The 26860-nt window shown below is 40.3% G+C and overlaps 2 protein-coding genes across 2 annotated transcripts; both read left to right on the top strand.

Moving 5' to 3' along the window:
• Positions 1-752: 752 nt before the first annotated feature.
• GDF10 (growth differentiation factor 10) lies at positions 753-13781 on the top strand. Its single transcript, XM_031053274.2, has 3 exons — positions 753-1140; positions 6608-7515; positions 12752-13781. The coding sequence occupies exons 1-3, from the start codon at positions 843-845 to the stop codon at positions 12941-12943; spliced, it is 1398 nt and encodes a 465-aa protein (XP_030909134.2). The 5' UTR covers positions 753-842; the 3' UTR covers positions 12944-13781.
• Positions 13782-18962: 5181 nt separating this feature from the next.
• Positions 18963-22221, top strand: GDF2 (growth differentiation factor 2). Its single transcript, XM_005153906.2, has 2 exons — positions 18963-19399; positions 21076-22221. Exons 1-2 carry the CDS (start codon positions 19054-19056, stop codon positions 22014-22016), a joined length of 1287 nt encoding a protein of 428 aa, XP_005153963.1. The 5' UTR covers positions 18963-19053; the 3' UTR covers positions 22017-22221.
• Positions 22222-26860: the final 4639 nt, after the last annotated feature.

Here is a 26860-nt window from a genome sequence, read left to right as displayed (position 1 = left end):
CCTTCAGATCACACATAGAAATAGCCCAATGACGAAAGTTTACCCCTGCACAGCCCCTTTAACCCCTACTATTTAAGTATCTGCTTGGAATTATCAGTGACCCTTGTTACACTCCTGCCTAGTTCACACCGGATCTTCCAGAGTCTGGACGCACCGCGGACTTCTGTTTTCTCCGGGATCATTGAAACAAACACTGTTTACAGCGTTGTCTTTCCAAGACAGCACTGTCAGCTCTGCCCGATCGAAACAGAAAAAGACACCTCCACTTCTTCCCGCACCTATGTGCACACCCTTTCCTCCTCTTGATGTCCCGCTACACACCTGCCCTCTCCCACCGCCTGCTTGCCCGCTTGTTATCTATTTGTTTCTGTATCTTAGAAGTAATTTTCAAGACACACCCACTCCCCCCGCAATCCCTGCTGGCGCAGGCAGCCAAGGTACCGTCCTGCCTCAGCGCCCACTGCCACAGCGGCGACAGTGACATATGTCTCCAACCAGCGACTGTGCGCTGATTAATTTAGATGCTTTCCCCACTACCCTTTAAAGAGCACGGAAGCCCTCCACTGGAGTAACGCAGCGTCCCTTCCTGCGAGTCGCCCCGCACCGGCACCCCCGGCCCGCACCTCCTCACCCCCGGGCCCGGGGATTGGCCCGGCGGAGGCGGCATCACCGGCGGGGGGGTGAGGGGGGAGCCGCCCTCACCCTCTCTCCTCCCTTTCTCCCTGTCCCCGCCGCCCCCTCGCCCCGGTGCGGCAGGGCCAACCGGGAGACCCAGACGCAGTCAGCGCCCGAGCCGCCGCCGCCGCTCCGTGCCCGGCCGCCCAGCAGCATCCGCCCCGCCGATGGCCAGCCGCCTGACCTGCTGCCTCCTGCTGTGGGCCCTGGGCCATGTGGGCTGCCATTCGCCTGCGAGGGAGGGCGCCGGCAGCCAGCCCGCCTGCCCCGTCCCGCCGCCAGTCCCCCGGGACTCGCCTTCCCATGTCAGTGACCCCCGCGGAGGCTCCTCGCCGCCCCCTGCGCTGGGCAGCATCGCTCAGGACATGGTAGCTGTCCACATGCTTAAGCTCTACGAGAAGTATAACCGGGAAGGGAGCCGGCCCGGCGATGGCAACACTGTGCGGAGCTTCAAAGCCAAGCCGGGTAAGACTGGCCGGGCGCGGGAGGGCACCGCTGGAGCCCTCGCTCCTCTTTCGCTTTACAGTGACGGGTTTGCGCCGAGGCTGTCACTGACTGCACGGGGTGTCACACTGGGGGGATCCTTGCTAACCACTCGGACCTGATGTCTGCTCTCTGCTGTGCGGGCTGCTTCCCGCCTCCCTTCCCTTTCCCAAGAGAATCTGCAACAAGTTATGTCCCTTCAGAAAGGTTGCTGTGGATGCAGACCATCGGCAAAAGAAGGGCTGTTCACAGCACAGATCGCATGGGTTGCAAGACCTCTTCAGAGATACTTGGAGCACAAACGTAGCCGTGAGTGCCCCAGCGCCAGGTCCGCTCCTCTCTCCGGCTCTGTCGGAAGAGTGCCGCCTGCGGGTCCGCCCAGAACTACCCAGGTCTCTGCGTCCGAGACACTGCCCAGACCTGCAAAGACGCATGTCTGATCTCCCTGTCCCTAGCTTTGCTTAGGTTGATAGAGACGGTGGAAGAGCCCACACACTCTCAAAACTTCATTTTCCTTATCCCAGTCTTCCTTCAAAGTAATAAGGAAGAGGTTTGCTTGGCTATCCTGTGCTAAGGAAACCCAAACTATTTTTTTGTGGGAAACCTTTCTTTGGTTAACTCTTACAGAATAGAGCTGACAACTTCGTTCTTAAAAGAAGAATTATATCAGTTTCTAGAATATAATTTTTGTTGCACTGCCAGAAATACGTATTTTGTAATAGGTGTATCTGATAGCTGCATTCAAAATTTGCTTTTGTGAGTTTCAGTCTGGTTTGCCTACATTTGTTTCATACATAGGATACAATGCAGCATTCAGTGGTTGAGGCTACTATACCATTGCAAAATAAATCATATTCTCTAGAGCACCCCCAACTTAATTTCTAACCTATGTCAAATGTAACATTAAAAATAACCACATTCAGGGAGGCTGAGATCCCATTGAAGGGTAAGTGGCAAATGAAAACGTTTAGAAAACAACAACTGCAGACATTTGAAAGAGAAAAAAATAGTCATGCTCTAGCTCAATAGCTAGCAGCTGCTAAGAGGGGTTGGGAAGGAACTTCCATTGTAGGTGGTTATTGCATGACCTTCTGCTACCACTCTTTATTTCTCTGTGAACTGAGCTGCTGATACTGGCTGCTACCAAAGGCCCTGGTCCACAGGAGTGATTTGGGAAGAACACAAGAATTGCACTATACTCGTTCTTAATTTTTCAGTTGATCTGCTGAACAAGTTACTTGCCTCTAAGTGGTTTAAATTCTGGTTTAAAACACTAGAATAAACTGTACTGATCAATTACAAACCAGTATTATTTTGTTCATCTGTCAGATCATGAAACCAAGCCAGAGATGCCTGGAAGTAACTTGTCTTTCCACATAATGGAAACTGAGCACACCCATGTCCAAAGCCCTAGTGTCTCATCTGTGTATTTTATCTCCTGGATCCCACCCCTCCTCAGTGACATGGCATGAAAGCAGAAGCTCCTCCACAATGCTCCTTTGTTATAACAATAAATTGTATTTCTTTGTAATTCATCAACCTAGTGATGAACAGTCTGAAATGAACTATAGAATGACACGAGAGAGGGGAGAAGAGCTGTATCTGGCAGAATGTCTTAATTTATCTTCCACAAGAAGTTCTGGTGCTTTCTTCTGAAAGAACAAATTGGCATGTTCTTTCTAACAAGATGTATGGAGGGTCTGTTCTGTATAAAATACAAATGAGAATTCTAATACCACTGAGATAAGCAGAACAGACTACACCTACAATAGTTTCCTTTTCATTATTGTAAGCAATGGACTTCTTTTTCTTTATTTTTTTAGACATGCACCTTTCAGAAAATCTGTAACTTTCTATTCCTACCCTGCAGCTTGAAGCTCTTTGTCAGGGGACACTCAAGCATCAGTGTTTGTTACAACTGTCAACAGGAGGGCTCCAGCGGCACAAAATGTCAGCCCAGACTTAGTTTGCTCCTTTGTCTTATGCATTATTGAGGTCTCATCAACTATAAAGTTATATTGCCATCTTGTTTATGCCTTGCAGCGTGTAGATGGTGTTGACTGGGTTACTAAATATGTGATATTTCTCCATATTCTATGTGAGGCCCCTGCTATATATATATGCATGTGCTATTTGCACATGTTTCAGATACTTCTTCATGTTTCTTTAGCAGTATTTCACTTCAGAAAGGGTGCTTCACAAACATCTGATCACCTTCTCTCAGCTCATCTCTGTGTGTTCGCAAGAGTTTATTATGTCTCTGACAAAGAGCTGAGAGACAGTCTGTGAAATAATTTCTCAACTTCTTTTTTTTCTGTAGGTGCTTTCCAGTTTCCAGGGAACTTTGTAGCTTTAGAAAACAGCACCAATTGGCTGAAGGTAGCTACACAGTCAAGTCATAAGTGCTTTGTGAACAAAGGTGAAATATGAAGGTAGTGGAAAGTGTCCCTTCCTGAGGCAGGGGGTTTGAAACTAAATTATTTTTAAGGTCCCTTCCAACCCTAACCAGTCTATGATTCCATGATTGTCCTACCTCACTTGGGTTGCTGCGACTGGGGGATGTTTGTGTTCATGGCAGCAATCTGCTGCCTAAGCCACGAAAATTCCCCATAAATGGACTTTTGCAGCTCAGGTTCATTTCCCCAACCAAAACCTTTTCTTCATTTAGCACAGAGAAATTCTGTGCTAAAAGAAGCAAAGGCTTTGGTGAATAGCAGAAAATAGCAGATATTTAATTAAGTCTATATCATAATGCGTACGTGTAACAAAACCAAACCAAGATTACCCAGGAAACAGTAATTCTGGCATCTAGAGCCTTACTTTAACATAATTTCATACCTTAATACAAGTTAAATTAGGTTCTCTGCATATATCTTTCTCACAAATGTGTTACCATGAATACCATGTAAATCTGTTTTGCCAATCTTGGCTTACTGCAATGCAACATTCTCTTATGTGGATCACATACTAAAGGCTAATATTTTCTTTCCTTGGCCCTTGCCTTTTTTTTTCCTCTACCAGTCTCTTGTGTGTATGCTCCACACATCTTGCCTATATTCCTAACTTGAAGCTGTCTACAGTGATCAGTGATTTTACTGATACAATCAGTAAAATATTATTAACTTTAATGTGCACAGCTAGCACAGTTCAACTCAGAGTAGAGCTGGAAAATGTAATAATGCTTGGTTGTCAGGTTGGTAAAAGCCTGAGACATCTGATGCAATATGATAAATACGACTATGCTCCACCCCAAACTTGATTCCCATTTCCCAAATAGCCTGTACTTCCAGGCTTCTGGGTTTTCAGTAGCTGCAGATTCAGATTCTTGTCCTATTCGACAAATAATTTTGACTTTTGAAAGGGTCTGTTCACTCCAGAATGCAGAATTAATTTAGAAGAGTTAAAATGCACTTTCTCTGAGCTATCACTGCAAGTTTACATTCTGATCTGAAACCCTGGGAAACTGGCATTTGAAATTCCTTTAGCCCAGCAATGCATATGCTTTATAGTCATAACTGTAGAACTGATGGTGCTAGTAGCATTCCACTACTAAAAGAAAGTATTGAAAAATTAAACTGTACACAGCTCAGGTGGGGAGAGGCAGTAGATGAACTTCTGTTTTAGAAAAATACGCCTTCTGAGATGAGCAAACTTTAATAACAATGTGTTGTACAGGAATTACTACAATTATTCTCTTCCTTTGTCTGAAAAATAGGCTAGCAGCTTTGTGAAGTTTCTATGCTTCAAAGACTTAAAAAGAATCTAAACTTCCAAGGTTTTTCATAGTATGAGCATCTGTAAGTAAGACTAGTGTTGATTAGAAGTTTACTGATAGGAATCCTGTCCTGAACTGACAGAAATAATTAGTTTCTCATCACAGAATATTTTTTCACTTTACTGTGTCGGGAAAAAAATATACATGGTGTAGACAGAAACTGCATACTTGAACATGTGTATTTTCACACTATGTGGGCCTGGGATTAATGAGCATCCTAACCTGCTGTGATTTAGTTCAAATGATGGTTCTGTGTAACATGAACTGGAAGATATCAAGCACCAATTTAGTGAGACATAGCAGTATTAATTTCTACCTTTTAAATGAAACTGTGCTTAAAAGGAAGAACATTCTGACAGGTGGAAGTTAATAGTACTGCCTTTCTGTTCTTGCCAGAATTTCTCTGGCTCATCATGCCCAGTGCATTGAAAAACAAACCTAAGTTTTTTCTGCAAAGACTGTCTGCTGGGTTTGTTGGTTTTGTCCCTTTTTTTCTCCCTGCTGTCAGAGAATTTCCAGGTATATCAAAAAAAGATGCCAGAGGGTTTGCCCTCTTGGGTTAACTAAAGATGCAAACTTACCTACTGTAGTCCTTCGATGCATTCCAAGTACCAGTCTGGGCCTGGAAGAACAGGAATCACTTCTTGGTTGTGCCACCACTTTTCTGTATGTTCTTGAGCTAGTTTAAGGAAAAAAAAAATAAAGAAAGGCAACTTTTCACCATGATAGACTGTGGAGACATGGTCTTTTGATCCTGGGATTACATGTTAACACATATTATCTCTTAGGTTTTTACTGTTTAAATAAATGTGGTATAAACAGTTATTAGCGTAAAATTGCTCATCTTCCTTGAGAGGAGGGTAGAGATGTAACCTGAGCAGAACTCATTCAACTAGTTAAAGAAGATATGCCGAATGGAGTTTGAATTTTAAGTCACCTCCTATTCAACAGTAGCTACCACTAACTTCAAGCAGATTAAAACACAAGTCTTAGAAACCAAGTAGGTTTCATAGTGCTTGAAAACAAAGCTCCTTCATGACATATTCTGAAAAGGAGGGTTGCTCGTAAGAGTAATGGCCTTCAAAATGTGTTGCACTGCTTACTTCCAGCCTCCTTGTGAAACATCTCTTGTGCACTATTTACAGATGATGAACTTCATATTACTACACAGTAAGCATCCAGAGATCTTTCAGGAATCTTTGCAGTCATCTTTAGAATGGATCATCCTGACTGTTAACTGTAGAACTTGTTTTCAACTACTGTACTGAGCAGGGTACCATCCTGAGCTCTGCCACTGACAAATCTGAAAGCTTCACTGAGCTTGACTTTGTTATAAAAGAAATAGAAGCAAGAATTGCTTTTCCTGCCTGGCTGAATGAGAGGCAGTCTGAAACTGAAAATCGCTCAGAAGAGTTTTATCCCTAATGTAAACAAAAGGTGCCCAGTGTGTTGGACAGTGCAGATGTTATTGTAATATTGGTATTAAATATTGCTAGGGTTCTTTCCTCCACTTATTCACCCTGGTTTTAAGCTGAAGTGACAAGCTAACTATATGAACTGATTTGAAGTGGGTAAGTGAAAAGCAAAATTTGTTAATTCACTTATATAGTAATAAAGGTTTCATTGTGTTTTTTGGTCTCAGGTATTTATCCATGTTTTCCTTGCTTTTTGTAGAATTCTTGGCCCAGAAGCCTATGTACTGCTTCAATCTGACATCCATGCAGGATTCAGAGATGATCCTTGCTGCCACCTTTCACTTCTATGCTGACAAGCGCCCTCGGCACCAGGAAGTGTTTTGTAAGCGATCCAAGAACTCATCCTGCCGCCTCCTTCACCTGCCTTCAGTCCTGCGGCTCAACCTCATCTTCCAAAGCATTCACCAGAATTCTGCCTATGGTCTAGTGAAAGCGAACATCACCATGTTTCTTCAAAGGCGAGGGGCTTGGCATACAAAGGACATTTCACACATCATAAAAGAATCAAAACGGGCTGGAGAGCTCATTCTCTGCACTGAGCTTGATTCTGGAGAGAAACACAAGGGCTTCCCTGAACAGGTTGCCAGTCATTTACCTTATATACTAGTTTATGCCAATGATCTTGCAATCTCTGAACCTAACAGTGTGGCAGTCACCCTACAGCGTTATGATCCATTCCCTTCCAATGATGGGGACCCAAATCTATCCCCTAATGCTTCTACTGATACTCGAGTGAGGAGGGATACATACCTCTCTAGCTCTATTCAGAACAATGAGTTGCCAGAAGTAGATTATAACAACAATAAATATAACAAACATGACATATGGGAGAATGCTTACAAATCCTTGAAACCAAAAGCTTCACGCAAAGACCGAAGGAGAAAAGGGCAAGAAAATACAGAAACACTTACAAAGTCTCAGGTGCTAAATTTTGATGAGAAAACAATGAAGAAAGCAAGGAGAAAACAATGGAATGAGCCAAGGATTTGTTCAAGAAGATACATGAAAGTTGACTTTGCTGACATTGGCTGGAATGAATGGATCATATCTCCCAAATCATTTGATGCCTACTACTGTGCAGGGGCATGTGAATTTCCAATGCCCAAGGTAGTATGCTTTTTTGTTTTGGTCTGTACTGCTTATCCAACTACTCCTCTAGTTAGATTTTCCTTTAGATTTACCTCTTTTACTGTATTCTTTCTGTTGCCTTGTTGAGTCTAAATAATTTAAACAATATCATTTTCATTGATGTATTTATGAGTGCAAAAAGATCCCAAGTTATCTTTAAAAGTAATCTGAAGAATAAGAAAAATATCTCATGTTTATCTTATGATTCCTCATCTTATATCTTGAAACCATAACATGAGGATTTATGCAGCTTATTACAATATGGTTAAACACACTAAACCATCGAACTACTCTGTTGTGGTAGCATAAGTATAAAGTATTAAATGCTAATAATAAACAAAGTACTCTGTCAGAGTGTTTCTGAATTCCCCTAGTAATACCTCAAGGAGAAGAATGCAGAGTAGTGACACTGAGGTATTTTTAACTTTAAGGAACTACTTGTCACTTTGAAAATAATAATACTGGTTAAGCTGATAGTGTCTCGGAATTCTCTGGTATTTCTTTATTTTACTAAATTCTCAAGACAATCCTGCTAGAACAAAAACATTGATTTATTTTATGTGGCAGGAAATGCCACATAGCTGTCTGTAACATTCTAAAATTAGCATACTGAATTCCTCCTATAGAAGCAGTGTGAAATTTGTTAATAGAGAGGCAAACATGAACTCCTGCTCCAATGGAATTTCAGTTTGGCCCACTCCCACTCGCTTGCTGTATGGCATGAAGTAGAAATTCTGGCAATCCTACGTAGCACAAGAATTATTGGCATTTGATAGTGCTTTCAAGTACTGGGGGAGGGGAGGATTTAAAGTATTGCATAACCTGCATGTTTAGAAGCTGTAAATATTTTGCAGTTCTACCTACAGGTGGCCTCATTATTTATTTTACTAACATTTCTGCATGCCATCACTCAGAACATAAATAATGTATAGTGTTTTACAGGAGAGAATTTCAGAGCTTTGAGACTGGAATCTACCCTACTTTACATACAGGGAGACTGATGCATGTTTGTGTTGAAATAGGTAGTATGATTTCAGAAAGAGTAGATATGCAGGCTAGTTTAAGTCCAGGAACAGTGGAAATCCAGACATCACTGTAAGGGTATATAAATCTGACCACATGTTCTTGTGTAGCTGGCCAATGCTGAACCATGTACACATAAACTGATACATGGTCTGGTAAAAATTAAAGCATGTACAGGCTCACATACAACTTCACTTTTTTGTTACAATATAAAGAGATCATGCAGCACAATCACCATTTAACTTAGCCAAAACAAAATACAGCCTGGGAATATGGGTCTTTGCCACAGAACCACAGTCTAATGCACCATTCCACATACCAAAGCAAAACAAACCTCAAAACCTATATTTAATACATCTGGCTTCCTTTGAGCAAAGCAAAAGAAAGAAGCATAAGAGAGTGGATCCATTTCTAGCTGAAATAGTTAAATAAGCTTGATGTCTTATCTAGAAATAGTATACTTGTTATAGAATAAAGATTCCCTTGTAAAAAAAAAAACAGTATTGTTTTCATTTTAATGCTTGTTTTCTAGATAAATGAATATGGGTGCACTAGCATCTTGGTGCCAAAAAAAACCAAACAAACAACCCACCACCCTAAAACAAACAAAACCAACCAGAAATTTAAAACCAAATCACAGATACATAGATTGGGGGATTTTTGGTTTGACACACTCTTTGACTGGGTTTGATTTGGAAGAGGTCTACTTTTTGTTAGCTTTATATTTTTAAGCAGAGGTTAGAAAAAAAAAGAAGAGACAGATTCATAACTGTAACCTTTAAAATTACTTTTTTCAAGTGAACAGAAATAACTAGGTCATCAGCATGATTCAAACTCCAGGTCAGAGCATAAGAATTGCTAAGTACTATAGAGGGCAAAATAGCTTTTGTTCTTGCACATAACCCCTAAGCAAGGAAAGCATACATATGATATTGACACTCCTAAATCAAAGGCTTTGGTTTAGGATCCTAATACAAATATTAAGGCTATTCACTTGGTCTGCATGGTCAACCTGTGATGGATAACAGGTTTCCAAGGTACTCTTTTAGAACTGTGGAGACAGAAACATACCTGGTATATTGAGAATCATCACATGGTATAATTAGCTCTTTAAAGTATCAGTACATCACTCTGCACATCTACTTCAGTAACCACAGTTCTTGTTCTAGATACAAAACAGCTCTAGTACAAATCTTGTCGTAGCAAGTTCACCTACTTTACTGCTGAAGTTCTTGCTCCCTGAACTGTGAGAGGGAAGACTGGTTTATATGGCTGATCATGACTGTTTGCACTATTGCATTTGCCAAATCAAATGCTAGACTTTCCTGTGGTAGACATAGATGGGAACATATCCTTTCTCTGATCTACAGTAACTAGAATTCTCTGGATTTCATTCTTGTAACTGTATCAGTTCATGAGTTTCATTTTAACAGTTGAATTCAAACCTGAAACCAAACTTTCCTGAAGCTAAGAAGTATTGCTTATTAAGATAGTGGGGGGAAGAGGATGTTGAGGGGCAAATTCATGATAAAACAGACTTTAAAAGGTGTGTAAGCCAGGCAGAAGGGGAAGGGCTAAAGTATTTCAAACCTGCTGCTCAATTACTTTTTGGCCTCATCACCATCATTCAACTTTCTCAGGCCCAAAATGTTCCTGAGCTGGAATTGTCCTAGAGGTTAAGCAAGAGCAGAACCTGGCCTGCTGTATGTAACTTAGCAGACAGCATTTAAAACAGTAGCATTTCCCCACTGCCCTTGCTACTGGGTATTCAACTCATTATTTCAAGCTTTCCATGTTAGCACATCAGTACAAAGGATAAATGTGAAGCCTAGCCCATGATCACTGAACAGTCCTGCCAGGTTTCCAGAATGGATGGAAAATTCAGAGCCTGGCTGGCTGTGGGATTGGTGTGCTGTCTGGCTCTGCTGGTTCTGCTGTGGATGTAGGGCTCAGGCAGCCATATTCTGCATGGAGTAATAGTCCATAGTATTTTTCTCTATAAGAATTTTTGTGCATAGCGTATACACCTTCTGTTGTCTTGGTAGATGGCTGTTCACACTAGACTGCTCACATCTATTTGTTCCTTGTAGATACTAGAGACAGCATAGCTGGAGAAGATCCTAGTAGGATCCTGTAAGTCAGTAACTGGCACTACAGGCAATGATGGCTATCTGCTGCATGGGGTCAACAAATTCTGTTTCAGTAGCACATTAGGATCTGTGACTATTTCAAGAAACAATATGAAATAATAAAGGTGCTAGGAATACTTCAGGAGGTTTTTCATAAAGAGTAAAGTAAGAACTGCATCCCAGAAACTCTAGTTCTTTGAATTTCTAAACTACAGTTGCTTAAACACAAGAAAGCTACATCTGTCTCTCTTTTGCTGTCCAGATTTTCTGACATGGCTAATGCAGGTAGAAGCTTATTTCTACTTCACAAAAGCAGCTGGAAGACCAATTCACAACTGCTTGTTTGCAGACAACTTTGAAATCTAAAGATGAAGGGCAGCATGGGAGAGCAAGCTGTTGCTAATTATGCCAACATATGCTAATTACAAAAAGGCACTTTCCAGGAGCGGCCACTTGTTGGGACTTGGTTATAGGGATGTTGCCTTGAAGCCCTGAAGGATCAAGGATAGATTTCACAGTTCTTCCTTGTAATTGCTCAAATGAGGTCAAGGAAAATCTAAACCCTTTAATAGCAATTAAGGTTTCAATCTGATATGTTACAGTTAAAGCAAATGTATCAAAACCGAATTATCATAAAATAGCTCCTTTGTTACACACATGGTCTACATAACTTTTCATGTTGAAATGAAAAATCACATTTTGCATATACAAAATTATTATTTGAAAAATAGAGAAGACATGGGAGACATTAATTATTCTCACTTGAAGCATCTGCTTCCAGGTGGAGGTGTGCAAAGTCCCTGCTTGTTTTCCCACAGATGTCATTTTCCATCCAATATTCAGCTATGATGATAATGATGAAAGATTTCACGTACCACATACACCAGATCTGTGCAGAAAACTTGTGAAACTAGCAAAAAGCATGATAGTACTAACACAGTTTTCATACTCTTACTGCTCTAATTTGCTGGGACTGTATTCAAATATGACAGCTGAACAGGAGTCACTGAAACTTCAGCCTGTGATGGGTTGCATGCCATACTATCACCACATATAACTGGAGCATTCCATGTTATGCTGAGGCAGTGGCAAACGAAGGCTGTCACTGTGTCACCAGTAAACCTCTGCTTGACTGTATGTCCCTCGAGCAACAGAAGCGGCGAAAACTGTTTAGTACTCTTCTGTTCCTCACACTACAAGGGCCAAGTATAGCTTGTGAATAAAAGAAAAAAAAATTTATTTTAAACTACTAAACAGTATATGGTTTAGTATATAAAATTATTATATGAAATTGTGGCTCAGTACCCTGAAAAATATGTAGATGTAAAGCTGTCATGAAAACTCACTTCAGACATTTCCTACCTTCCCAGCCTTTTGTTTTCTTCTCCACTTTGAGGATAGCTAGGGGGAGTGGGGAAGCCTGGTGAGGAAGCCAGAGGGAAGCAAAAACTACAGGGACAAAGTACTTGTTTGTAATGGGGTTATGATCAGAAAGGCCCTGTCAGGTTGTTTGACTATTTAGACTAACTCCTCCCTGTGGACGCTACTTCTGGAGCACTCTTTAAAAGAGAGCAATTACTCCAGGAAAAAGTAACTAATTCCAGGTTAGTGTACATGAGAAGAAAGACTGAAACATAGGGATGGTTATTTTGGAAATACTTACACTAGCAAATTTTCCGAATCTGATAAGAAGTTAAGAAAACAAAAGATAACATCTTATGACTGAGAAGCGTTCTCACCTTAGTCCTTTTCTGCTGCGTGCCTGCCTCCAGCACCCCTGTAGGTGCAGTCAGGGACCAGGCTGCTGAGGCTAGCTGTGCCACCAGTGCCCTCCTCTGGTATTTGTGGAAGGCAGCATAAGGGACACAAAGTATCTCGTGAATACACCCTGCACAAGAAAGCTGGAAGTGTGAGACTAACTTTGCTTCATGACCCTGTGACTCAGTCACGTATATTCACTTTTCTTGAGAAACAAAACAGCATAATTGGTGTCATATTCCAAGTCCATCTCTGAAAGTGACTGTTCATAAATGAAATGATAACTATTTCTTTCTCTGTTCCAGATTGTCCGGCCATCAAATCATGCTACAATCCAGAGCATCGTAAAAGCAGTAGGAATCATTCCTGGCATCCCAGAACCCTGCTGTGTCCCTGACAAAATGAGCTCACTCAGTGTCCTGTTTTTAGATGAGAACAAAAATGTTGTTTTAAAGGTATATCCCAATATGTCGGTTGAAACTTGCGCCTGTCGATAAGTTCATATAAACACATCTTTCAGAAGACCTGTACATCCTGCCTGACTAGATTGGGAACATTGTAAACAGGAAAAGAATCCACTTGTGCTGTTGAATGAGTGCAAGCCTACAGTTGTCTACACAAAGCATACAGAGATACTAAAATGATCCACATGCTCACCTGGAAGGATATGTTTTATTGTCATCATTTTTCTTTCATATTCATCTTCCAGGTACTCAGTACTTTCACAAGTATATTCCTAAACCACCTAGCCAAGAAACCTGGAGTTTAGCAAGAAATTTAAGTGTAAAGTTTTCCATAATCAAAGGACTAAAATACATTTTATATGTTTTTTGGGTTTTTTTTTTTCACTATTTTATCTTTTCAGTTAACCAAGCTGGGAAGTGAACTTGCAAAGTCAGGCTTCTTTTAGACTAGCACTTTTGTACACAAATCAAAACCTTTTGCCTAAAACACTCATACTCTTAATTTGCATATTTATACTGAAAATGCTGTAATAAAGGGCTTAAAATGTATAGTTTCTTCAGGATTCAAGTATAGTGCACTGCATAAGCTTTCATATAAGCAGTATGTTAATATAGCCATTTTTGGTTACCCTTCCCTGATATATAATTTGTTCTACAAAAGACATGTAATATCCCACACTTTCGGTTTGTTGGATCATTTTGGGTTGTTAAACATATTCCCTAAGTAACACATACTATATAGTAATATGTTGAAATACTAAAAGTAAAATAACCAAGATTTATATTTTTGTAAATTATACTTTATATCCTCTAGATTGTTACATGCTTTTAACAAAAGCTAATAAATTAAAGGTACAGTAGTATCTAAAAATAGTTGAATTTTCTTTCTGTAAATGCACTCTGTTATGTTCTCTTAATTAGATGGAAACATGTAAATACATGTTAAGCTCATCATAATGCACCTCAATAGATTAAAGACAGAAGAGAATACTATGATCATTTAAACTGACCTCCTGCACAGAACAGATCAAAGAACCTTGTTCAGTAGTTTCTGCACCATGCATTATGGAGCTTCTGTTTGGAGCTTGGGAATATCTTTGAAAAATATGCATAAATTTGGCTTTAAAGACTTCACGTGATAGAATATATCTACTGGACTACAAGTAGTTGTTCCAAAAGTTAGTGCTCTTTGTTCATATGCAGTGGCTTAATCCTGAACTTGCTGAGCTTCAGCTTTAGTTCACTGGATCTTACAGTAACCAATTTTATTAGATCCCTTTTATCTATTATCCAAAACACTTTCACTGTGTATTTTTAGTATATAGAGCAGAGTCAGATTACATTTTGGCTAGGATTTTAAATAGATACTTTGATTTCTTATTCTAAGCCTCAAAACAATCTCTCACAGCTCTTTTCTGAACTTTTTCCAGAACTTTCATTAACCTTCCTTTCCAACAATGAACATCAAAATGGGACACAATATTTGGCAGTGGTTCTGTTAGAAGTCTTTATAGAAATAAAGTCTCTGCATCCCTCTAACTCCTGTACAATCCCCTGTTGATAGATTTATGGTAGTCCTTTTAACTGCAGCTCTTCTTTAAGAGCTGACATTCCATTACCGTGTCTGTCAATCCTATTTCTCAGTGTCCCTGCATGCCAGGACACACTTGCCACATACTCCGTTTTCACCCAGCTACTGTACAGTAGCATGGGCAGACCAGGAGCAGGAGAAACTTCTGAAGTCTGTGAGGTAGCAGAGTGTAAGATATAGAGTGTTTCCTCCTCAAGAGACAGCCTAAACTTGTGCAATTCTTATCCCATTAAGAGCTGTATTTTTTTAGGGAAGGGTACTACACACACTAACTTCTGATGACTGCCTAAATGGAAAGCTGCTATGCTGCTAAGATGCTAGGTGACTTCTGCCACCACTATTCCATACTCATGTGGTACAGACTCCCAAGAAAACAGAGGTGTGTAAATGTGGTACTTCCTGCTAACTTACATAAAAGCAAGATTTAGTGTGTATGGGAGTCTCTGCTAGTTACACTCACAGCAGTTCTTGCAAGTTCCTCCTAAACAGCTCTCAATAAGAAGCAGATAGTTCTAAGGCACCTTGTAGTGACTGCCAGTTATGACTGACAAAAGATCACGAATCCAGATAGGCATTTCTTCTCCCAAAGTACTACAGTGATTTACACTGAAACTACTGGGAAACCCTTTGTAAACTGTTGCTATTAGAAATCAACTACAGCTGACAAAGTAATAATAAGGCATAAAAAAATATTGAAAAGTTCTGAGAAATCCATCATTTATCCCTACAAAGAGCCATAAGCATAAAACTTCTCAAAATATCTTAAGTCATTGTCATTCCTGTTCTCTAAGAAAATCTACTCTTTTCTGTAGGTCTAGCCTTGCTCCCATTTAGCACCAACTCTGAACAGCATGACATATTAGCCTATTGCATTTATGTTCTTATCTATTGCATTTTGTTTTCCTTAAGGAATCTTTTCTACATCTTCAACTAGTCCTTGGGTACAAACTTTCTGATGCAAGCAATTAGGAAAGAGATACCATCCTATGATCTGTTATAAGGTCTATGGGACATAAGAGAAAATGCTACTCCTATACTTATCAGGATGCTTGAAACACCCTGAAAGGTTTAGTCTGCATTTAAAGATTTGCAAAACTATGTAATTTAGAATTGGCAAAACAAAATTATACCTGTAAGGGGCATAGCTCTCAAGGCTTACCATTACTACACAAGCAATACAATTCTCTTATTAGTAAAGTTTACTTCATTTGAAGTTCACCTATACCAGTTAATTGCTTAATGTGAACAAGTTCTTAAATAGCTATTCATTTAGTGGTTTAAGACACTGGTTTCTGGGGTTTTGGTATCTGCGTGTCTAATCTTCCTCTAGAGAACGAAACTTTGCATTTGAACAGTGCAAATGCAGTCAGGTGCTGCTGGAAGACACTGATCCCTTTACTTTCTTGGTTCCAACAGATCTTTTGATTTCTATGAACATCCAGTAAACCATTCCAAAGAACATGTAAGTTTCTAGATAACATTACTATTGATAAACACTTAAGATAGAAGGTCAAGATAATTCCACTAACTACACCTAAAAGAATTGAGGATACATTAATATGAGATGGTTAAAGACAGCTAAAAGCAGAGAACAGCTGATACTACCCAAGAAGGTGTGATGGATTTTTTTTTTTCAAAATAAATTCAGTTTCACCCTTCAAGGCCGCAGTTTAATTGCCAGAGGTAATAGCAACAGCTAGAATGTACCTAGGGCTTTGTGGAGTAGTTCAACTCATTTGCACAAGGCTGCATAATTAAAAGAAACCATTGGACGATAATATATTTGTATCACATGAATTAACAACTGTCTCACTGCCCAACCTCAAAGAGCAGCTTTCAAAAGGAATTGCCTCTGAATGAAACTGTTCATTGTGAAGTTTCTGCAAAGCTGACACTTGGCCCAACACTATTTGACATCTTTACATATGAACTGGAATTCTGCATAAAACAACTTCCACACCATTTGCAAAAGACAGTCTTTAGGAGAGAGGTATTTATATAGATCACTTGATCTACTTGCACTTTATGTAGTCAAAATTCATTTTAAGGTAGACAGATGCAGAACTTGGTACCTAAGCACAAGGAGTGGAAGTTTCGCCTGCTGCATAAAAGACTGTATCCTTGAAAGCCATAAGTCTTCAAACCATTCTTGTGGATATCCTGGATTTGTGGCAACATATAAGCATCCAGGGTGATGCTATGTAAAGAGAGCTTATAAAAGCTTTGAAAAGATACACATGGAGCAGTGAACCACATAAGGAATGGAGATTTTATTTCTGCATATGGCACTGGTGGACTGCCACTAGGAAACTATGTATAGCCCCAGTGTTCACCTTTTCAAAAAGACATTCAAACTCTGAAAGAGACACAGAAAGGAAACAAGAACAGTTAGAGCAAATGTCTTATGTGTCTAAAAAACACAATCTGTTTATCAGAAAGCAAACTGAGAGGGAGTTTGATTACACTGTACAAGTACTCTGATGAAGAAAAAATGCCAGTTCTATGGGACTCTTTAAGCCAGCCAGAAAGTTACATGAACTCATGTCTAGAAGGTGAAGCCAGGCACAATGAAATACTAAATGAAGCACTGTGGGGGTTTTAAGTGTAAGTGATAAACTTTTCGAGTAAGTGCTACAAAAACTGAAAAAAACTTTGATTCTTTGACATTTTCAGATAAATTCTGGAGATGCATAAGAAGTTACGTTTTAGCTAAACACAAGTAATAGTGCTCTGCACAGAGGTAGGGAACACAAAGCCCTTGAGTAAAATATACAGGAGACCAGGATCAATGCTAAATCATACAATCATAGAATAGTTAGGGTTGGAAAGGACCTTAAGATCATCTCGTTCCAACCCCTCCCCCACCATGGGCAGGAACACCTCACACTAAACCATGTCACCCAAGGTTCTGTCCAACCTGGTCTTGAACACTGCCAGGGATGGAGCATTCACAACCTCCCTGGGCAACCCATTCCAGTGACTCACCACCCTTACAGTAAAGAACTTTCTCCTTATATCCAATCTAAACTTCCCCTGTTTAAGTTTTAACCCATTATCCTTTGTCCTATCACTATAGCCCCTAATGAAGAGTCTCTCCCCAGCATCCTTACAGGCCCCCTGCAGATAATGGAAGACTGCTATGAGGTCTCCACGCAGCCTTCTCTTCTCCAGGCTGAACAGCCCCAACTTTCTCAGCCTGTCTTCATACAGGAGGTGCTCATCCTTTCTGACTTCACACCATAGGAACATAATTAGGAAGGATCTTGTATCCAAGGTGACACTTGAACAGAGTGAGTAATTGAGAAGTCTGGAATCACTTTAAGTGCTGCATATGCACTGCTAGAAAACTACAGAACAATGGCAGAAAGAAAAAAATCTTTGCAATGAGATTTTTGTAATGTAAAAGCTCATAATACTATTTAGACTTTATGACACATGTACAGTATGGATTGAGGTGTGCTTAGGAAAAAAATGATACATTAATAATACAGATAAAACACTTATGTATCATTAGATTGAATCCTAATGCATTCATTAAGGTAAACAGCAAGTGATATTTTTGTTTACAAATAAGCTAGAGTTTTTTCTTCTGTATAATGAGAAATTCTATCATAAGTCTTTTGCCTTGGCCCATTCTTCTTATGGATAACAGTATCTTCATAGATAATCTGTATCTTCACAGAGACCTTTTACTTTCTACGTAGCCTGACAAGGTCACTGAAATAATGACTGGTTGTTCTTGGACTGGATTGACTATCAAGAATCCAAGAAATATATTACATAACATACTATAAAAACAAGACTAAATTCCCATACTCCAAAGGAATCAAACTGAAAATGGACAAGCCTGCAAACAGCATGAAGAGAACTTGACACAAAACAGATATTTCACTCTGTACAAATAATTGCTCTTGGCTGATAAACGGGAAGAAGTTTTAAGGTTGTTTGTATTGTCATGAGATTATGTCTTGCAGAATCACAGATCTCCATCAAATGATCAAGGATTCTCTGATAGCGTGTGAAGGGATTATAATAAAGATTTGTGAGACGTTACTTACTAATAGCTAATAGAGGGGTTTTTTTTCTAGATCTCTATTTTCTAGTAGTGATGAAAACAGTATAATTTTCCATGTCTCTAACAAGGATTCTCTCTGTTTGGCAAGGAAGTGATAGAAGAGTGTAATTAAGCAATGATGACCCTAAAGTGAAATGTGGATTCTTTACAATATACAATGTCCTTCCCACCAGCCACATGTGTTTGTCAGATGTTTACAGAATCTTCATTAACTAAGAGCTTTGCTAGATAACAGAAGCTGAAGCATGGCATCAATGACTCTGATAAGGGCAAGTGTACAACCAATCTGCTTGACAACTGACAAGAGGCTGCGGTTTGAAGCAGACTGCAAAAAGAACACAAGAAAGTGACTTGCAAAGGGTATTCCAGTTGTTTGCCTTCCATCTCCTTTCCCCTGTCTGTAATGAAACAAGACTTTTAAACAGCTAAAATACCCTTATCCTCTTGTCTCCCCACAAGAAAGTAAATATAGAAGAAATGCATTATTTTGGGGTATTAGCTGCACTGTCTGTTTTCAACATCATTGCCTGTTTGACAAGAGGCAAGCCTTTGGAAGATTGGAACAAGTTACCAGTTATGGGAAAGTCTGATGCACACTTTCATGATTCTGAGGAAGTGGAAAGTGAGACTCATTTCGACTTTAAATCTGTCCTGGAGAATATGAAGATGGATTTACTAAGGAGTTTGAATTTGTCAAGAGTCCCCTCGCAAGTGAAGACCAAAGAAGAACCACCACAGTTCATGATTGATTTATACAACAGATATACTGCAGACAAGTCCTCCATCCCTGCATCCAATATTGTGAGGAGCTTCAGTACTGAAGGTAGGAAAAGTCCTAATATGTGGACTAGAACTTTTAAAGAATTACATGGACAGGAGGCACTCAGATTCTTTTGATATTCAGAGGGAACTGAGTGCCAAACTTCCACTGATTATTTAGAAATACAATATATTAAAATTTTGATTGTAGTCTTGCTCTGTAGGTTTTTCCAACCTTTTAAAAATACAACTACCTTTAATTTTCTTCTTTGATATTTTCACTGTACAATACTCTCTTCTCAAACGCATTAACTGAGATGATGTACTGAGTAAGAGGGTTTACATGAATAATGTTTCTCAAAACTAGATATTTGGAGCTGTGTTTTAATGTTAGAATGCAAATTTTTTATCATCTATAATTGAGACATCCATACTAGAGAGCTCTTCTCTCAGCTGGGCTCTTCTTTAAAAACTACAGCAGCCAACCAAGAAACGTGTCTAGGGATCCAAGTAGGGAACAGCAGTGCTCCCCCAAAATTCTGGGTTAGATGGAAAGATTTCTATGGAAATGAGTAGTTAAGCTTGTGTCAACCAAAAAAAAAAAAAGATCTCTATCTGTGTCACATTAAACAGACTTTTTAAAAGCTCCATCAAAGGAAGAAGTAAAAAAGAAATAAATGCAATTCTTGTGATAAAAATGAGATAGGGAGAATTAAAGCTTCTGTTTATACGAAAACAGACATACAGAAGTAACAGAACCAGGAAGAACTTCAAATTCCTAAATTAGTGCCCCTATTTCTGAAATGGAAAGAAAACTTAACAGAATGAGCTAGATTATAGTTTCCATATCTCACTCTCTTTGACTGTTTTAGTGGGTAAACACTGTGAAGAAGTATCAACATTAGCTAATTAAAACTGCTCTAAAACCCAGTCATGATTGAGTACTTATTTTACATTGCCCATTAAAATAGACATCAGTCAGTGATGACTTTTAAACACTACTGATGTTCCACCCAAGTATCTGCCCCTCCCAAGGCAGAATTGATGGTACTGCATATAATTTCACAGGAAAAAAAAACAAACCCACAAACAAAACCACACAAGCTCAGTGTGTCCAGCCTGGAATGGACTGGGACCTGAACAAGAAAAGCTGTTTCTCACCAAGTCCCAATTTAGACAGACCCTGAAGCTTCACATAAGGATTTTCAAAACCTTTTTTATTTCCCCAAACTCCCAGTAATCTGATCTGCTTTCAAAGTTATCTGAAGAAAACAAAAGCCTCAGCACAGCTAGTTCTTAGAGACACTTAAATACATAGAATACTTCCCTGTATTAGGAGGGCAGTACATCCCATTGCAGGATGATAAGAGAAGGAAATTCATAGAGTTTTACAGGAATTCTTTGTGTAAAAATCTCTTAAATCTGAACCTCTCCAGATACCTTACTTAATATTAATGAGCATCATCCACAGCTTGTTCTAGGCAGACTCTTACACTCCTCTCCTCATAGTCATCTGACCATGCAATCTTGGTGAAAATATTACCAGCACCAGGGACCTCCATTTCTTCTTTCCACTCTCTACCCCTGAAACATGGCCAGAGGATGGTATTTTGTTTTGGTTTTTAGCACTGGATAGCCAAGCTCTTTTTGCACCTCCAAAATACATCCTGAGTCTTCTAAAAGCAAATTACTTAGAAAGTCAGAAAAGCACTGTAACCACGTTTTCATTTTCTATTGCAGATGTTATTTCTTTAGCTTCACCAGAAGAAAATCCATTTCAGAAGCACATCTTGCTCTTCAACATCACTATTCCACGATATGAGGAAATCACCAGAGCTGAACTGAGAATATATATCTCTTGTCACAGGGAAGTTGCATCTCTCTCTAAGCTGGAAGGCAACATGGTCATTTATGATGTTCTAGGTGGTGACCATTGGGATAACCCAGAAAATACCAAATCTTTCCTTGTCTCCCACAATATCCAGGAATGCGGTTGGAAGATATTGGAAGTGTCCAGCGCTGTGAAAAGATGGGTCAGGGCAGACAAACTGAAGACTAAAAACAAGCTAGAGGTTGTCATAGAGAGTAAGGCTCTGGGTGGTTTCACTTGTGGGAAGCTGGCTATCAGTGTTAACCCTGATACTAAAAATCTGCCTCTGTTAATAGTGTTCTCCAATGACCGCAACAATGGGACAAAAGAGACCAAAGGGGAGCTCCGGGAAATGATTGTTCATGAACAAGAAAGTGTGCTGAAGAAACTAGGGAAGAACAACACTTCATCTGAAGAGCTAGAACAGGGAGAGGAAAAGGCCATCACTGGGCACCATCAGCATTCCTCCAGAACCAAGAGAAGCATTGGAGCCAACCACTGCAGGAGAACATCCCTCCATGTCAATTTTGAGGAGATTGGTTGGGATTCCTGGATCATTGCACCAAAAGATTATGAGGCTTTTGAGTGTAAAGGAGGTTGTTTCTTCCCTCTGACAGATAATGTTACCCCAACGAAACATGCTATTGTCCAAACGCTGGTGCACCTCCAAAACCCAAAGAAAGCTTCCAAGGCCTGCTGTGTTCCAACCAAACTGGATTCAATCTCCATTCTTTATAAGGATGATGCTGGTGTGCCCACTTTGATATACAACTACGAAGGGATGAAAGTGGCAGAATGTGGCTGCAGGTAGTATACAAAGCAGAATCTCTAAGAATAAGAATACCCACATTTTCTGTTATATGTAAATCTGTACATTAGTGGTACAAATGAAAATCCTTGCAAACAATGTTTGGAGCAGGGTATGGGCCTGGTTGTTGCTATTGCTGCTTGTTTTAAAGGAAAACTGGCATTTAAAGAACGGCAATCATTGTAAATAGCCTGCATTATACATATCACGGCAAAGTGAATACTGGATTAAAGTATTGTGAGATTGAATGAATTGTGCATTATTTGGCAACAATAATACAATTTGAATACCTTATTTCAACTTTTCTCTTTGAGCAGTTCTGTTTAGGTCACAAACAAAAGGATTCTCACTGGGGATTTAGGATGTCCTGTAAATGTTTAATAGGTATTGAAACCTAATCTGTTCAGCCAACTCTGACATTTTCAACTTCTGTAAAATTCAGTAAATGGAATTTAGTCAGCATGATAAAAGTCAGAAGTCTAAATCCTCCAAGCCTTTTCTCACATCAATAATCTCACAGGCTTTTACAGGCAAATTATTTACTCCTATAAGTGAAGATCTGCAGTATTCAAAAGAGAAGAGATTCTCAGCCATATTTTATTTCCAAGTTTCCTTCTGTGGGTAGCAGGTGCTTTGGTTTCAACTTTCTTATCCTCAGTGTCCCTATTTTTACCCCCTTATGGCACATACTTGAACGATAAGAAGTGCAGCCTTCCGCTTCTAAGACACTGTTTCCTACGAGGAACAGCAGCCCTTATCTCTGTACAAAGATAAGAAGACACTTTGGCCTACTGCATATTCTTAGTATTTCTTTACAAGAACATGCAGTCTAATGACGATCAGCCTGTATCCTAGAAGCTGTATCCTAACAGTAGTGGGGGCTGGCAGATCTCAGCACTTTTGAAAAGCCCAGGCTACTTATTTAGAGGCCTAAATATGTTCTTTGGGGTCTGACATAAGTCTCTGATGTTTTTTAAAATTTCTTCTTCTGGGAAATTCTATTTTACATATAAAATTCACCCCTTAAGAAATCTGGGAAAACCTGAAAACTTCTGTCTGTATTCTATGAGACTTACACTGCTGTATGGGAAATATACTAGCATACAACAGCTTTCATGACTTCAGTTGCATTTTCACTGAACAAGGAGCCCATCCTTCTTGCAATTAAACTTCCTTTGATTATAATGAAGGGTTTGCATGTAAAAGAACAAACAAAATGTCTTCTCTTGGTTTCAGGTGATGGGTGTACATGCTGTATAATGACACCATAATCCACCTCATTTCTACTCCTTCATCACTTTCCACACCAAAAATCCCAAACCAACCAACCAACCAAAAACAAAACCAAAAACAAACAAAAAGAAACCACTAACAGAGAACACTTTTGATCCAAGCCCACAGGAAACTACACATCCATTCAAAATAGCAAAGAATATTGATGAGGCAAAAATCTAAACAGTAGCCTAATGTATGGAAGCAACAGGATTTAAATCGATCCATATGTTTTAAATTAGGGCAGCCTGTGGGCAAGATGAATTCATTTGGCATGAACAGGTCAGCTTCAAATCTAATACACAGTTTATTTACTACTGATAACTTAATACAGAGCAAACAGCAGGTGAGTGTGAGCAGGGGAGTTTTAATTCCATCAAGAACTGCTGGTTACATCACAAACCATGAGCACATAGCACGATTCACCAGAATTCTTGTACTGATTTTCCTTTAGAACTGGGCTGCAATCGGATCAGATCTGAGATCAGTAAAGGGGTCCATGCAAACTCCATCCACTCATAGCTGTATGTCATTAATCTCTCAAGCTTCTCAAGGCAATCCTCTCATTTTACTACTCCCCAGCAACTTCTGTCATCTTACAACCATTGTTATGTCTTCCTTTTGGAACCCCCAGTATTCTCACCCTGTTTTGTTCCTGTCTCCTAAACCCATGATACTCTCAAATTCTCTTAATCAAGTAAAAGAAACCACCAAACAAACACTTGGTGTAATCACATGAGAAAAGTTATTCACCCATGCATCAAGGTAATTGTAGCTGTGTGTCCGTAAGTCATCTAAACGTAAAGTCCTAGTCATATTTTGACTTCACTGAATACAGGACTTTGTCCATAATTAAATGAAAAAGCAGAAAAGGAGACAGACCAGTTCCCACATCCTCATGGAGAGAAATTCTAAATAATCAAATTTCTTCTCCTTTTTTTTTTGTTTTTACAATCTGAATTCAAACATTGACCTTTGTTTCCCAAGCTTACTTGGAGGAGAAAGAAAACAAACAAGCCAACAAACCAAACCAAACAACACAAAACCAAAGCCATTTTTTTTTAGCTCAAAACTTCAGATCCTAGCTAGGCTATAAGAAGTCCAGATGAGCTTTTCAGATCTTGCCCCAAAACTGGGCTACAAGTCACTTTTGTATTTCAACCAAAAGAAATTGATTGCTCTTCCAGCCAGCTGGACATGGTATTTTTCAAAGGGTGCAACTCAGGGTCAAGAAGAAATAAGAACCCAGTAGTGACTACAGATGCTACCTACAGCATGTCTGGAGTGTGTTTTGATGTTTGGTTTCACATTGTAAATTTAGCAGCTTGTTTTATGTAGTTTTGAATATTCAATTTTAAAACAATTGCTAAAGTTCCCTCATGTTTCAGATGCTTTGGGGTGCAACAAATCAGCCAGGTGGCCAATATGCTAGAGAGCATATAGGTTGCAAAGAGCAGGAAAACACCTTGCCCTCTGCTTCAAATGGGCCCCGTCAGAGACTGGTAAAAATAAACTCTCACATAACTGGATTCTGAACATCAACCAGCAGCTTACTGCTACTGAAGAGCAGGCTGTGGCTTGTGCACAGTCCAGCAGATGCACAGTTAAAATAAAACTTACATGTTTAACACAAACATGGCTGGAGCATGCCCTCCTTCTCAGGTCCATTAGCTGTCTCTGTAACAGCCCTGTAATATCAGAATCACCATCTCTCTCAGCCAATTTTAAGGCTACTTTATAGCACTTCAGTCTTAATAGATAAACATGCTAAGTTGGTGGAAGTTGGTCAGGAGGTATAGCTGTTGCTATTCTTAGCTTCCCACCTTGTCTGTGTAAACAGCAATCACAGAGTTCTCTGATCCCATTCACTGCTCTGTGTTATGTCCTAACACAAAAGAACAGCTGGTGCAATTTACCACTTAGCAACAAGACCAGTGATCACTAGAAGTCAAAAAGATCTTCATATTCACTATTCTTCTCCACAGGTAAGAAGCAATGGCCTCAAGGGAATCTAGAGGTGTTCATCTGGTATATACTCAGACTGGAAAGATCCTGAGAGTATTGAAAAGTTAACCTACAATTGCCAGTTCCTGATACTCAGGCTAATAGGTTTCAGACTGCCTCTAAAGAAGACTTTAATTTCAGACTCAGTTGTGCTTTAACACAATTTATGCTGCTCCCAGACCACATCTGATTCTTGTCTCCAGCCTCCTCAGAGCCTAGCCATTGTCACATAGGTAATGGACGCAGGTGCATAGCCATGCACCAGGTAGGTCCACGTAGGAACACACTGTGAGCTTCAGGAGGTATCAGTATGCTGCTATAACTCCTCATAGGCAGCACCAAATTGAATTTTATTACTGCAAAGAACTGAAAGATAAGATGGAAACAGCAAACAAGCTGGAAAAGCCAACAGGTAGTGAATGAACAATGCCTATGAGGCAAGACCTGAACCTTAATCATGTAACAGTTCCACATGCCAGCTAACAGGACATTGCATCTGCCTAACAACCACCCCCGTTTTCCCTGTGTTAACATCCCAGCCTACCATTTGTTGTGTGTTTAGCAGAGACAAAAACAAGGCAGGTTCCCTCCGCAGCCTCTAGAGAACAAGGAACGAGCTCTGCCCGTCCACCTGCAAGGCTGAACGTTCTAACTGCAGGTGTCCGACTTGCAGACCTCTCCGTGCCTCCCTGGTCTGACTGAGGCTTACAAACCGCCTCAGAGCCATCTTGGCCACTCTTCAGCCCTCAGTGTTTACCGTACGCCCTACCTCCATGATGCTGCAGTGCTATTGCTGGGCTGTGAGGGCCGCCGGGCTGCCTGCGCCGCACAACCTCTGGGCCCGCGAGGGGGCTCCGTGCTGCCTTGGCGCCATCTCCAGGCTGTGTGATGCTTCTGCTCCGGCTCTGCGCGTTATTCCCGAGCTGTCGACGCACATTTTCTTATTCTTCCTCACATGGTACCTTGAAATCTCTCAGCTTAAAGGTGCCTCTTGCCGTCTCTCTCTGGGCTGCCCACAGTCTTTTTTGCCCTCACCGAGTCTCCAGAGTGTCCCACTGCCATGTTTGCACTGGCTGCTGCCCCCAGACTGCCTCTGGAGCGTGTCATCCCTCCAAGCTGCCTCAGAGCTGCTCCTGTTTCTTTTTTGTCCTCTCTCTTAGACCTCCTGCTGGATCATCAGTGATAATTCGGCCTAAGGCCTCACAGGAGAATGACTTAAGCGTTAGCTTTGGAAAATGGGGAGCCCTAAGTCAGTCCCCTTGCTGAGGTGCATGGTTTAGCTGGAGCCCCGCAGACCCGCTGTTAGCCCTCACCAAAAGCCTTGATGCTGGCACAGCAAGAGCAAGGCATATCCTGACAGCCCTGGTACTGGGCTGGCAATTAAAATTTCTGATCCAGCAATGGGAGAAACCTAGTTCTTTACAATCTACATAGCTTAAGATGCCAACAACTGGTCTGCCAGGACCTGCTGCGCATTTACATCCAAAGTCAGCATGTCGGAAAACAGCACCAGGGTGTGTTTAACCAGTTATCACAGGTGTCAAGCCCTCAGCAGCACAGTCTGTAGGAAT

Source organism: Melopsittacus undulatus, chromosome 4, assembly GCF_012275295.1.
Source record: "Melopsittacus undulatus isolate bMelUnd1 chromosome 4, bMelUnd1.mat.Z, whole genome shotgun sequence".
Lineage (NCBI taxonomy): Eukaryota > Metazoa > Chordata > Aves > Psittaciformes > Psittaculidae > Melopsittacus > Melopsittacus undulatus.
Note: the sequence above shows the minus strand (reverse complement) of the source record. Positions and strands in the feature narration are given on the sequence as shown.